The sequence below is a fragment of the Centroberyx gerrardi genome, chromosome 11 (genome assembly GCF_048128805.1).
Source record: "Centroberyx gerrardi isolate f3 chromosome 11, fCenGer3.hap1.cur.20231027, whole genome shotgun sequence".
Lineage (NCBI taxonomy): Eukaryota > Metazoa > Chordata > Actinopteri > Beryciformes > Berycidae > Centroberyx > Centroberyx gerrardi.
The window spans coordinates 23,115,136-23,128,518 of record NC_136007.1 but is presented as its reverse complement, the minus strand read 5'-3'; the positions used below and the strand labels follow the sequence as shown (position 1 = coordinate 23,128,518).

Here is a 13,383-nt window from a genome sequence, read left to right as displayed (position 1 = left end):
TTGAAGTTTGTGGCTTATCGCTGTAGGTAGCAAATGGACAGTCGTGCATCTGCTGAGCAGTTTAAGTGTCATAAGAAAGTAAATGGCTTTAGAAAATTAGCATGCTTGTTGAAATCAGACTTGTAGGAAATTGAAAAACTGAGTTTGTTGACCTGAGGCTTAATGGGTAGACTGTTAGTATATAGAGTTATTTTACGCCCACTAAGGCCACCCATATTAAGATGCAGGAAATAGATAAATAGAAAGTGGAACAACGCAACAAAAACTACAACTATGATTTGGGAAACAAAAAGGAGCTGGAGCAAGAGGAGTTGATGGAAAGAATTAAGCAGTGCAAGTGAAAAAGATGGGAGATGGTTGTGCATAAAACTACAAGTAAAGCTGAGCGTGTAAATAAGAATTTGGGAGAAATTGAGAAGCTACATGAGAAGGTAAACAAAAAAAAGATGAACATCTGGACATCAACTATGGAGAACAATGCAGAGAAGAAGGGGTAGTAAGGAAACATTTGTTTTGAAGGAGAAAAAGACTGAAGAGAAAGAAATTAAATTAAATGCTCTTCATTTCAGGCTGATTAAAGTCCAAACCAATAGCAGGAACTGAAAAGTGAAACACGGACACAGAAAAGGAACAATGCTACCTTGCCAATTCCTGCTCTACTGCCCTGGAACAATTGTCTCAGTCTCCCATTAACCTCTCTTTCTTATGAGTTCTCAAAATATGGATGTATGAACACTGAATACTAATTCATTATAACACATCATGCTCTATCAGGCACTCAAAACTAAAGTGAGAGTTTATTTTTAGCCTTATTTTTTGTGCATAAAGAATATTGCAGCCAATATCAAGGCTAGAGGTACTTAAGTTAATGAGATGAAAGATGAACCCTTCAAAACTTGATATTAAAATGTCCAAAAGATAACATGAAACCGTCAAATTACAAATGTCCAAAATCAACACAACTTGTCACTTTCCTTTGCACAATCAAATCTAGGTTGCGCTGTTGTAACTTTCTCAGAAACAGGACATGTTAACCTTTTTTTTTTTATTATTTTGACTTCATTCATTCATTATGTACATGATACATATTAACATTTCCTCATCTCATGGAGCAAATGCAGGGGGTGGAAAAAAAAAAAAAAATGGTGGATAAAATGTTATTCAATGCCCATCAATGATTTGAAAACGCCCATTCGACCCAAAGCTGATGGTTCAAGTCAGCTTAGATGGGTGTTCTCAAACGTATCAATGCGGAGGATGCTTCTCAATGCTCTAAATAGATTTGACAGTGGACCCCCAATAGGTTGACATAGGCATACCTGAATAAAAGCAAAATCTGTCATTTCGTTTGTCATTTTCCTGGGGACCCCGGTACACCCTTAATAGCTTCTGGATGTCCCAGGACCCCACTTTAAGGAACCGCTGTCATGACCACACTCAAATCATATCTCAATCAACTGGAAGAGCAAAGAAACAGAAAATGTATGTTCTGGATCCATTCCAAAGCATTCCATACACATCGATATTATTTACAAGCTGCAATCTGTCAAGAAAGGCACAACGCCATTCCCACTGGTTTTTGCATCAGTTTTTCCCAATATGCTGCCCATATTTCTCGCACTGCAAACAGACAAACTGAATTTCAAGTTTTGAGTAAGGAAAGTACAAGATATCAAAATGTGTTGTTTTCTGAAAATCCCCCTTGAATATGATACTATGCTGCACAATAAATATTCTAAGACATTTAGGACACTGTCCCCAAAAAGAATAAAAAAGCTGCATTTTTTGCTGTAAGAGATGCTCACTGGAATTAAAATCATATACACGCAATACTTTCATGACAAAATAACTCTCCGACATGAATGACATAAATCGAGTTGTTTACAGATTCACGGCTGCCTGATCTACAGTTGACTACATAATAAATACATCATTTGCATAGTGTGAACGATGCAGTGGAAACAGAATGGCACTTGAAATAAATATACATTGTAACAAATCACCACAGAAAGTCAGACAGGAGTAAAAGAGTGGAGTGATTGCTCTTGAACGTAACAGTTGTTGCACCTAGGACCAGAGCCGTAGAAGCAGAAATCAAACAATCAGTCTGGTCCAACACTGATCCATATGAGAACCTCTGTCACTGCAGCCTTTACAACCTTTACCTGCATTTAAACACAAATTAAATACTCTGCAAAGACAACTGACAGGAAGACATTATAATGCTTGATGATCAAATATGAGAAAATCTACTTGATAGAACATGTTAGTTGATAGAAAAATCAGCCACATCCATCTATGGTTGTTTACCAGTGCTGAGTTGCGGCAATTAGTTCATCCGGCAACAAAAATGATTTGGTTTATTGAAACAGTGATTTTGGTCAATCAATTAAACACCAAATATTTGGATATTGAGAAACATGAGGGAGCTGCCCAAACATAGGCTAATTTTCATTATAGATGTTCATGTAAAAGGGCTATAGCATAAATAATTAACTAGGAGAAGGCTGCCTTCAGCTAGCCTAATTAGCATCATGGGAATCCGCATCAGACAGACCGGTCTGCTTTGGGGCGAGAGGCTCGAATGGCTTGACTCCAGAGGCTCATGTAGCAGCTTCAGATCACATAAACAGGTGATACATCTCAATTCAAACAGGATTTAATAGATGGTCCACTCATCTAACTCTGGGTTTATCCCTCCAACAGAGAGCCCTATTATTTGTCAATGCACAAGAAGCATATGCAATCACCCAGGCACGTAAGACATAAATGTAGCCTGAATCAATAAAAGGCAGTGATAAGAATTTGGCCGAGTGCATTTAGGCTCGTCTGGGCTTGAAATGAACCGACGCGCTCTGAAGTGTGTTGGTCTCCTACCATGACAGTGGCAATAAGGCCACGGGAATAGATTGGTTAAAAAAAAACTGCTGCAGGAATCATCAGAACGAAGCGTAGGAGATCTAAGTGACACTCAAAAAGGCATTTAGATTCTGTTTACATTCAACACAAAGAAACGGAATAGTACTTCCAGACAGGCTTTGCTACAGACAGCATTCCAGTTGGACTAGTAAAGCAGTGCCAGCATTTGGTATTGATTGCGGTGGAAGTGATACTTTCAGCTGAAATCTCGCTTCTATCTTTTTATAGCTGCTTTTTTCCGTGAGCCGTGCTCCATCCACTCCTGACCACACGTTCAAGTGACACAGCAGTGAAAAAGGCAATGTGATTTTCATCTTCACATGGAAGCGTTGAGGGAGAACAGTCAAACAGGAATACTGTGTTCATTGTGGAATTATCCAATATTTCTACCTACTAATAGTGTAACCTATAACCTCTTATCACAAGGTGATAATAAAAAAACAAACAAAAGAAGCCTGGCATCTTGACGGGGGAAATCACCACCCCCTTTTTAACTAATTTCTCTTTACACAGTTTCAGAGATCACACTACCATCTCACTCAGTATGATGGAGTCAACTAGCAGTAAACACTAGAAGTAACACTGTCCAGACTCAAAGGTAAGAAGCACCAGTATATCGTAGGATAATGCCAGTCGAGGACACTGGAACCAGGCAGTTGCTCTGCCCACTCATCAGCTGGCATTACACAGCCGGCAGGCAAGTCAACGTTCAGTCAGAGCGCCTCTCTCTCTCGCAACACTCCTCTGACTGGCCAGATATCTGCTGTATTTGATTGTTGATTATCTGCAGTGGGCTGAGGAGGCCAGGCTAAACCAGGAGGAGGTGGGAGGCCGAGAGGGAGGGAAGGCGCTGCTGGAGGAGCTGGTGATTGGTGTCGACAGTGTCAGTCAATTGTTTAATTTCTACAAGTCTCTTTGAAAGAAAACAAAACCCAAAAAAAAAAAAAAGGAGAAGAAGGAATTAGAAGAGTCCTAAGGTTCGGAGGCGAGCCGAGCGTCATAGGTTCATCCGTAGATGTTCGGGCCGCTTGGAGTTCATGGGGTAGGCCTGCTTCTTGAAGGGCCCGGCGCCGCCGACGCCCGCAGGCTGCCTGATGGGGAGCGGCGCCGAGGCCTCGGAGCTGCTGCTGCTGCTCACGTCCATGTGCTCCACGGCCGACACCTCCATGGGTTGGTCCCCGGAGCCGCCGGGGGAGAGCAGGGACGGGGCGCCGGACAGCGCGGGTCCCCGGGGCCAGCAGTCCCCGCTGGCAAACTTCACTGGACTGGGGAGACGAGGGAGACGAGGAACAGCAGAGAGCAAGGTGAGAAACATTCTTTATTCCTCTATTCAATCCACACTAATAATGACAGCTATAGTTTGACTATGTGATTCTCAGGAACTCTTTGTTTTTATCTGCTATACTCCCATCTGATTATTGCTACTTTATTGCTGATTTAATGAAGCAAGTACAATATACAGCTTATTACAAATGGCAAAACCTCCTCAACATAATAGGCTACATTTGAAACTTTGCCTTAATTCAGTTTGTCGGCAAAGACACAGCTTGACTTAACTAATATTCTTTCCATGCTTTAGTTGACAGCATTAAATCTTTCGTTTTGTAAACTAAATAGACAAAAACAGCAGGTTTAAGTGGCAGCTTAGTGCATCATAGCAGCCAAAATCAACCCAAAACAAACATTTACTTGGGTGAAAATGTTAGCAAGCCCTTTCTTGTCCTCTGTGGAAAACTGAGGGCATCAAGGTGGGTAGGATTTGCAATGGCAGCAATCTGTAAGTGATCAATGTAATGTGAAACCAGAGACAAAACAAACTGCCGTTACCTCACAGGTGTTCTCGGGCTTCCAGGGAACTTCCGCGGTGACCGGACCTTTGGCTCGAAGGAGAACTTCTCCTTGACGTTTTCAAGCACAGATGGGGCTACATATGTAAAACCCTGGGGAGGGAGGGGGTTGCAAAAGAAAGAGATCATCCGAGTCCACCTCTTCAAAGACCCGTCTTTCCAAAAACAACCCACAGCTGATGATGAGCAATGAAACTCTGACTAAACCGTATCATGCAATGTGGTGGAACAGTCAGTGAAACTTCCAGGAAAAGGAACAGGACAAGAACAGATGGGATGCATTAACTTATTCTCGTAAGAAGTAGTTGTTGAAAAGGAAATAAAAAACATTAAGTCCAGAGCCCGCCTATGCTTGTACTGTATGTTTGTGTGCAGACAACACAGAAACAATAAAGGGTTTTAATGCCAATGTGCTACATTAAAGCCCTGTCCTTTTCCTTTAAATGCTCAACTGAGAGTTCTGAATACAAGGAGTGACAGAATCTGACAACTACTTATGAGTTATATATAACTTATATTACACTACCAGTCAAAAGTTTGGACACACATGATTGAATGCACTATGTTTTTCATTATCTTAAAGCCATTTTGATCTAAAGGCTTATGCTTAAACTTAAAATTAGTTTTTTAGACAAAAATAAATAGTCAAGTTGATCCTATGTATGAATTTCTTTCCAAAGCCTTTGCCTTTCCATCAAGGCAAAGGGCGGCTACGTTAAAGAATCTAAAATAGATAGTTTTGATTTGTTTAACACTTTTTTGGTCCCTGCATAATTCAATTTGTGTTATTTCATAGCTTTGATGTTTTTACTATTATTCTAAAATGTTGAAAATAGTAAAAACAAAGAAAAAATGTGGTGTGTCCAAACTTTTGACTGGTAGTGTATATACAAGTTGAATATGTATTCTAAAGCTATGGTGCATTTACATTTGTACTGTTCATCAGCATTGGAGAAAACTGGATCTGTATTTTGAGTCACAGTGGAACCTAAATTGTCATTTCAAGAACCTCTGTGCATAGAAAATCTGAATCAATATCCTCAAAAACCTCCTAGATTTGGGCCTCTAACGCATAAGACAGCAAAGCAGCGAGGTCCACTAGCTGGCCGGAGGTAGTTACCCACCAGGAAGACTTGATTGGCACTTTCGCTGAGTGTGGAGTCGTCGGGGCTGTCCACCGGGGTCTGGCTGGTGAACTTGGAGTCGAACTGGCTGACGTCATCCGCCGATTGCTGCCAAAGGAAGCGGGACTGTTAGTCACCTGGCTGGCGCAGGTCACAGAGGACGCTGCCGCATATAAAAGTAGCACTGTTCATTTTTGGAGCGCTCTGCCGGGGGGATGCGGGACAAACTCACCAGGAAAGGCTTGAATGGAGGCTCTACTTTGCGGGCGAGGAGGTCGTCCCAGTTTATATGCCGGAAGAATGGGTGGGCCTGGGGGGGCAACAGGGACAGCAGCAGGGTTGGCACTCTGTTTAGGAAGCCTCTTATCCCCCAGTTTGGGTTATACTAGACAGAAGTAATGCTCAGCCAGGAAGATATTTTTTATATATATTCTAAATGCTCAATTTTCTACACAACCTGTAACTTTTTAATATGGCAGGAACATCCCAAGTTTTCCAAGTTTTCTCATTTTTCTATGTGTTACTGTTAAACGTTCCCAGTTTTCCAGGACACATGGGACCTCTGAACGGGTTTTCAGGATGGAATACAGCAGGCACAAAGGTAGGTTTTCTTAGCTGGCAAGGTGAATGCATACATCGGCTCATGACTGCGTTTCCACAGATGTATTTACCTGGACTTCTGAGGCGTCCCCCGGTCCAGCCCCGAGTCGTAACGAGGCATTACGTTTCAGCAGCTGAAAAAGAGGATTTAGAGACTCTGTTTCTCTGAGGTTGTGTCCCCAGAAGGTTCAGCAGAGACAACAGACAGTGAGGCGTGGAGCAGAATGAAAGCATTTATTGCTTACCTTTTTCAGAAGGTCCCTGGCTTCTTGTGTGAGGTAAGGTGGAAGGTTGAGTTTGCACTTTAAGATTTTGTCGATGGTCTTCTTTCGGTTTTCGCCTGTGAATGGTGGCTATGAAAGAGAAGTGCATCATAAACATTTGTTGAGCAAATTCCTCCTAAAGCAAGCACAGATTCTGTACAGTCCTATGCCACATTTGCGGAAATGACGTACAGTTCATTCTGAACACAAGAAAAGGATTGTTGGAGTTGGGTGAAATGTTACTAATAAAATACTATTCAATAAAGAACAGATATGATTTGTAGAAAATGATGTTCTGAAGTGCTGTAAACTGTGTTGAAGTTTAATAGCGCAAAGGTATAGAGGAGTGAAATATCTCACTCCTGACCTGAATGTGCCTCTTGATGACCACAGCGCTTGGTTAAAAAAATGCTTTTGCTTTCTTTACAATGTTGCTATGGGAACGATGGTGTGCACTTACTGCTCCTGTCAGCATGTCATACATGAGCGCTCCCAGACTCCACCAGTCCACCGCCCGGTTATGGCCGCTCCTCATTAGGATCTCTGGAGCCCTGAGGAAGGAGAAGCGAAGGACAAGATGATACGATGAATGCACCGCACTGTGTAAAATGTGCAGCAAACTCATTATCTCTGACTCTGTCCTCAAAATGGCAGGAATGTGATTGAAATCTGAATTAATCCAGAAAATTCATATAGACGTAGTGACGTACATGTACTCTATGGTGCCACAGAAGGTGTGGGTGACCGTTCCGTCGTGGATTGACTCTTTACATAGACCAAAGTCCGTCAGCTTCACATGTCCTAGAGGGAGAGGGAGCCGAAACAAGAACAAGAGAGAGACTAAGCACCAAACAAGCCGTGGATGAAGCAGCAGATTAGCTGATGAAAGAATTCGTTCTCAGAATAAGAAGCTGTGTGTGAACTGAACACGTAACGAGGTGTCAGTTCTTTCCAATCCGCCGCTCAGAGTTGCTGTACCGTTGTTGTTGAGCATAATGTTCTCAGGCTTCAGGTCTCTATAGATGATGCCTTTCTGGTGCAGGTGACCCAGCGCCATTGAGATCTCAGCCAGGTAGAAGCTGTCAATAGAAAAAACAAGACACTGGTCTAGCACTGAGTGACATTTTATTAGCATCAAGTGAAGCAATCTGTTCATTCCCCCACCACCTGTCACTGCCATTATACACTTTCGATCAATTTGTCATTTTCCACTGACATAATATTCCATATATTCAACTGCGCCTCATATCTCTGCACTCAAGGTGTTGTGTTATCCTCACTGTCATTCGGGCTATTCTAGGAATAGCAACTCAGCACTCCCCTATCGTCTAGCAGCATGCATGCTTTATGTAATCACCACTTCCATCTGCAGACTGTATTTACACAACAGGAGAACACGAACTGTAGGTTCCAGTCTCAATTACAACCGACACCACACCGCCTGAGAAAAACGCTGCTGCGCATTGGCCCGTTTTCACACCACGCAATTGTAAGCAAGTTAAAATCTCTGTGATTCTGTATGACGCAGCTTTCACAGCCGTCATACTACACAACTGGCAAAAAACGAGCATGCTGGCCGACACACAGAGCAGAAAACACACCAAACAGTGGCAGCCTTGCTACAATAGCTTAGCCTACTTACCCATATGTTTCTCAAAATGCCTGTAATTTTCTTACAGGATATCTGTTTCCTTGTGATGCTGTCTGAGTTGTGCAGGCTATATTTAAAGTACGACAGTGTGCCGTTGTCTTAACTCAAACTGCTTGCTTCCTGTTTGACTGAAACTCTTCGCTCTACAAGCGTTTGTTTACTTGCTGGCCACACGATGTTTGTTGGCATTAGTCTGCCAGAAACAACAGTGCCTGTCAAACTGTACGTCTGATGTTCAACTATAATCTGTCATTTCTGACCGTGATTAGTATGTCAAGACAGGAAAAAAGACCCGTGAGAGATTGTTTGCAGCATGGAGTTTTTGTTAGGATGCCCACACTGCGGTCACTTGAAAAGGTTTTAATATTGTGCAGACTTGGGGGCCGGTGACTTGAAAATTTGTGCACAAACAACGGAGGAATGAGTGGTAAGGGAGGCAGGACCCTGCGCCGATTAGTAACATGAAACTGTCTAACATCCCTGCTTTGGGCCTGGACTGGCTGGCTCCCATCCATTTTTTTAATCAAATGAGCCAAAACTGAAATGAAACAGTGATGACCTCTATTCCAAAACAGTATGTAAAGGATCCATTCTGTAAAGGAGTAGCCATTTTGTCAACCAAGTTATCTACTGTCCTTGTAAAATTATTTTTTTGCTATCAATCATTTTGGAAATGAAGTTTTTTCAAATTATGTAAATCTCACATTGGCGCAAGACTCAAGCATTTTTCTAGTTAACCTGTTTTAGTGCAACATTTTGAACTAGCATTGTTTCATCTCTAAAACGCACACAGGACAGCTGGTTTGCCACCAGAGTGACAGACTAACTTACCATGCTGTGTCCTCCATGAAGATGCCCTCTCTTTCCAGTTGCATAAACAGCTCCCCACCTGCAACAACCACACACAAAATCTGTCAGTGAGATGAACGCACAGTTGGAATGGAAAACTGTTTTAAATGAACCCCCATCTCATTTCCAGAGTGTACACAATGTCCCGTGCTGATCAAACAGCAGAATTAGAGTGAATTAACAATGTAGGAGTAGGTCACAGTCCTCACCGCTGAGATACTCCAGGATGAGGTACAACTTTCCCCCAGTCTGGAAGGCATAGATGAGGTCCACAATGAATGGATGCTTCACCTCCTCCAGAATGTTCCGCTCAGCTTTGGTGTGGGCCGTGTCCTTTGCATTCCGCACGATCATGGCCTGGCAAGGGACAGACGAGCACACGGGGTCGGGGTGTGAAAACTATTCTGGCAAGAACTTAAAGGGCTGGTTGGCTGGTGACAAGGCTTCATCATCAGCTGCAGAGGTAGAGTAGGAATCAGAGCTCCTGCATGGCAGCTACAGTAAAGTCCCATTAAGCCAATAAACACAGTCATTACCCAAACCCTCAACCTTCTGGGAATATGAGCTGGCCTTTCAAGCAAAGACAGGAACCAGCGCCGAGTCAATTACCGAAAGGAGGCCAAGCTGTACAGAACAAGCTGCCTTGAGGTTTCATGGGAAAGTCCACTGATGCTACTATTTTGGGTGGTCTGGTCTTACTACATACCTGAAAGCACCAGGCATGTCACTACTAGGGCAAATGTCAGTGTCAGAACAAAGTGTTTGTTTTTTTTTTTTGGTAATGGGAATTACCAAAAAATACCACACCTGACAGACAAACCCGAGTCAAGACACATTCCAACTTCAAACAGAAACCTTACCTTCTTCAAAACTTTCATGGCAAATATTTTCCCCGAAGTGGCACCTGAAACCTTCCGAACTTGAAAGACCTGAAAAAAATTTTTACATAATGACAAACAAAATCAAAAGGTATATTTACACTCACACTTTATAGTTGATTTTGGTGCTCAGACATCATTAGAGTCTCTTGTTCATTTGCTGTGTAGGCCAGTTATTGTCTTATATGCCTCAACTGGGGTTTGAAAATTACAGTTTAACATCCTGGGGACATTCCAAAAACTAAAAAGAACAAAAAAATATTTTTTTTAGCATTGACATTAAGTTCAACAGATGCTATGGTAAGCAACATATGTCCATATTCTGCAAAGTACTGAATCAACAAGTCATCATTATTGATGACTTGCTGACTACACTTCCACCAGGGAGTGCTTCGCTGTATACTCACATAAACCTTGAAATCAAAACCTTTGATATGCAAACATATCAAAACAAATGACAGTGTCAAAAATGTAATGAAAATAACTTCTTAATCATCATACATAAAACCACTTAAAGCGATGATACAGGTCATAGATCTCTTTGCTAAGTGAAAAATGCTTCCAAAATTTGTGATGTGGACTTTCAATGTGATGCTTGCAAAAGAGAACCTAAGAACATTTCCACAGCTCTGAAAGGTCGCAATATGTTAACATCAAAATGACAACATGATAATAAGACTGAATGCTTAATGAATCTATGGCTTTATATTTTCACGAGTGACTTGACTCATATCTGGAATTACATTTCAGGAAAGTGGTAAAAACGTAGAGAGGAAAATTCATAAAGGACTTGAATTTGTATTTGAGCTGGATTTGTCACAGATATGAAAACATTTCCACGCTTAGGAATCAGACGCCTCACCTTTCCATAGCCACCTTTTCCCAAGACTCTCAGCAGCTCAAAGCACTCAGGCCTGATCTGTTCTGTCCCCTTGTTGACGCTGTTCTCTGAGATTTCAAACTTCTCACAGTCATCCATGTTACTGGCAGGAAAAAAAATAAATCACACTTACAACAAACACTATTGTATACAAGTGTTTATAATTTCCTAGATATAAAGGAATATTATCCTTGATAGGTATATCACTTTGGGCCTAATTGTGGTCATGGTATAACTGTGAGGGTAAAATAATTAGTATTGTGGAGAGTAAACAGCTGAGTGAGTGAAACCGCTGTGCATTACAGCAGTGGTTCTTAAACCTTTTCATACAAAGAACCCATAGATCCACATTACACATGAATGTTGCCATTGCCCAAAGAAACCCCATCTGAGAACATTTTTGTTATTAGATATGACTTGATACAGAATTATTTACCTGTCTCTACTAAAGATGGGGTGCTAACAACAGCGGGTAAAGGGAACCCTATAATCAAAACACTCAACCTTATATACATTCTCACTGTGCTAACTTCTAGTCAGTGAAATAACAGTGAAATTAAGCCATTCCTCCTTTTGTTGGGGGGCCCCTGGAGCCCTCTGGAAGTCCCTGGTGCCCACATTGTGAGCCACTGCTGTACAATATGTCATGTACTCACAATTCAAAACCGCTGCACTGGTCCATGTATTCACTGATTTGGCCCTGAGAACAGAGTAACAGGACAGAAAATCATGGCACATAGGAATGCGTCTCAGGAATTTGATTTACAAGCCAACCTCGCCTTATTCATAGCTGCATTAGTCTTTGCGTTATTACATTGGGAGTTTGATTATTTTATTATAGCCTACTGCGATTTCCCCAAGAACCGGATATAATATTTAATGTTTGGTTATCAATTTAACAACCGGGATTTAAGTCCAACTCAAGGACAGGTAACTACTTAAATTATTACAGATAGCTCCTGGTTAGGCAATGAAATAATTATTTCTAGCTAAGTTAGACTGATTAGCTGATGTTGCTAACTAGTAAGATAATGACCTAACTAGTCTTTAACTGGTCCTAACTAGATAATTTGGCCAGATTGGAGATGTATGTCATGTCAAGTGTGGGATTCGGTGCAATAAAGCCTAATTTAGTGGCTGGTTGGAAAGCTAGCTAATTGTATGATGGTCCCTTTAGCTTGTGATCTGGATCCATTATCGGACATTATTTTGCTAGCACTACCGATATTTCAGCCTGTTCGCCTACTTTCCAGTTAGGTCCATCAACTTTGTCATTATAGCCACCAACAAACCACTGATTAACAACGTCAACGTAGTTGTAAAACCACATATATATTTCGTTTGTTCACGTCTATTTTTCTTGCGATGAACGAATACCGATGCACGTCCATCATCGGACAAGCAGCCAAGCCCGTGGTTCATGCTCAATGCCTGTTATTGTTACAGCCTTTTCCTGGCATCGTTTCCATTTCTTACACAACTATTCGTTGACAAGATGGGAATCTGGGCTACAGTACTGTCCATTCATATAAGGCTAAAAGGTATCTGGGCGGGAGCGGTGTTGACCTATACAAGGCTTGGGAGCCGGGGACACAAGTAACCGCGTCCGCCAATTGCTCGTTCGGCGCTTGTTTAGGCGGATGCACTTGTCCGACAATTACATTGACTTTGTACTCCCATATGTGCGAATACTGTTACAAAACCTGCCACATGCACTAGTAAACATGTTTAAATGCCGTGCCGTGACTGTTTGAGTGGGACTGCCGTCCAAATTTCGCGGGAAAAGGGAAATAAGCACGTCAAACGGGGACGAGTCCGATAATGGATGTCTCGCAGCGAATGCTAGCAAAGCAACACAGGCCTCCTCTGCTTGCCACGCATTGATTGCTAACCGGCTAGCTAACGGCGTTAGCTTCGACGTTAACGTTAACTCACCCCATCTTCAAGTTCGTCGTCAGACACGTTCTCATCCGGTTGATCCAAATCGATGTCGAAAACCCCCGCCATGGCCGCGGTCCTTCACAGAGTATTTAGACAGAAAACAGAGCCCCGGTCCCCCGCCTCATGGGAGAGTCATTACCGTTACAACCGGCTACAGTAGAAAGCATGAGCCAACATCCAGCTAACCAAAACAACACAACAGAGCAAAGCCTCTAGTGTCGGCCACCGGCACTACTCGGCTCGGTTTAGCGCCTTTTGCATGGCGGCTAACCGGTGAAATGTGGAAACACGTTAGTTAATCAGAACTGACCATTGTAACCTGTAAGAGAATTACTAACAAAAGAGGAAATTCACCCTCGACAGGATTCACATGGCCCCATAATGGTCCTGGACAGTTCAGTCAACTGCCCCAGATAATATTTTATAGACAA

The 13,383-nt window shown here is 42.2% G+C and overlaps 1 protein-coding gene across 1 annotated transcript; it reads right to left on the bottom strand.

Annotated features, from left to right (window-relative positions):
• Window positions 1-1,057: 1,057 nt before the first annotated feature.
• Window positions 1,058-13,091, bottom strand: rps6kb1a (ribosomal protein S6 kinase b, polypeptide 1a). The gene is made up of 15 exons (XM_071898303.2): window positions 12,947-13,091; window positions 11,668-11,711; window positions 10,994-11,114; window positions 10,114-10,182; window positions 9,463-9,610; window positions 9,236-9,293; window positions 7,732-7,832; window positions 7,464-7,554; window positions 7,214-7,304; window positions 6,736-6,843; window positions 6,562-6,624; window positions 6,123-6,200; window positions 5,891-5,998; window positions 4,747-4,859; window positions 1,058-4,184 (listed from the first exon to the last, which is right to left on the bottom strand). The coding sequence occupies exons 1-15, from the start codon at window positions 13,016-13,018 to the stop codon at window positions 3,917-3,919; spliced, it is 1,533 nt and encodes a 510-aa protein (XP_071754404.1). The 5' UTR covers window positions 13,019-13,091; the 3' UTR covers window positions 1,058-3,916.
• Window positions 13,092-13,383: the final 292 nt, after the last annotated feature.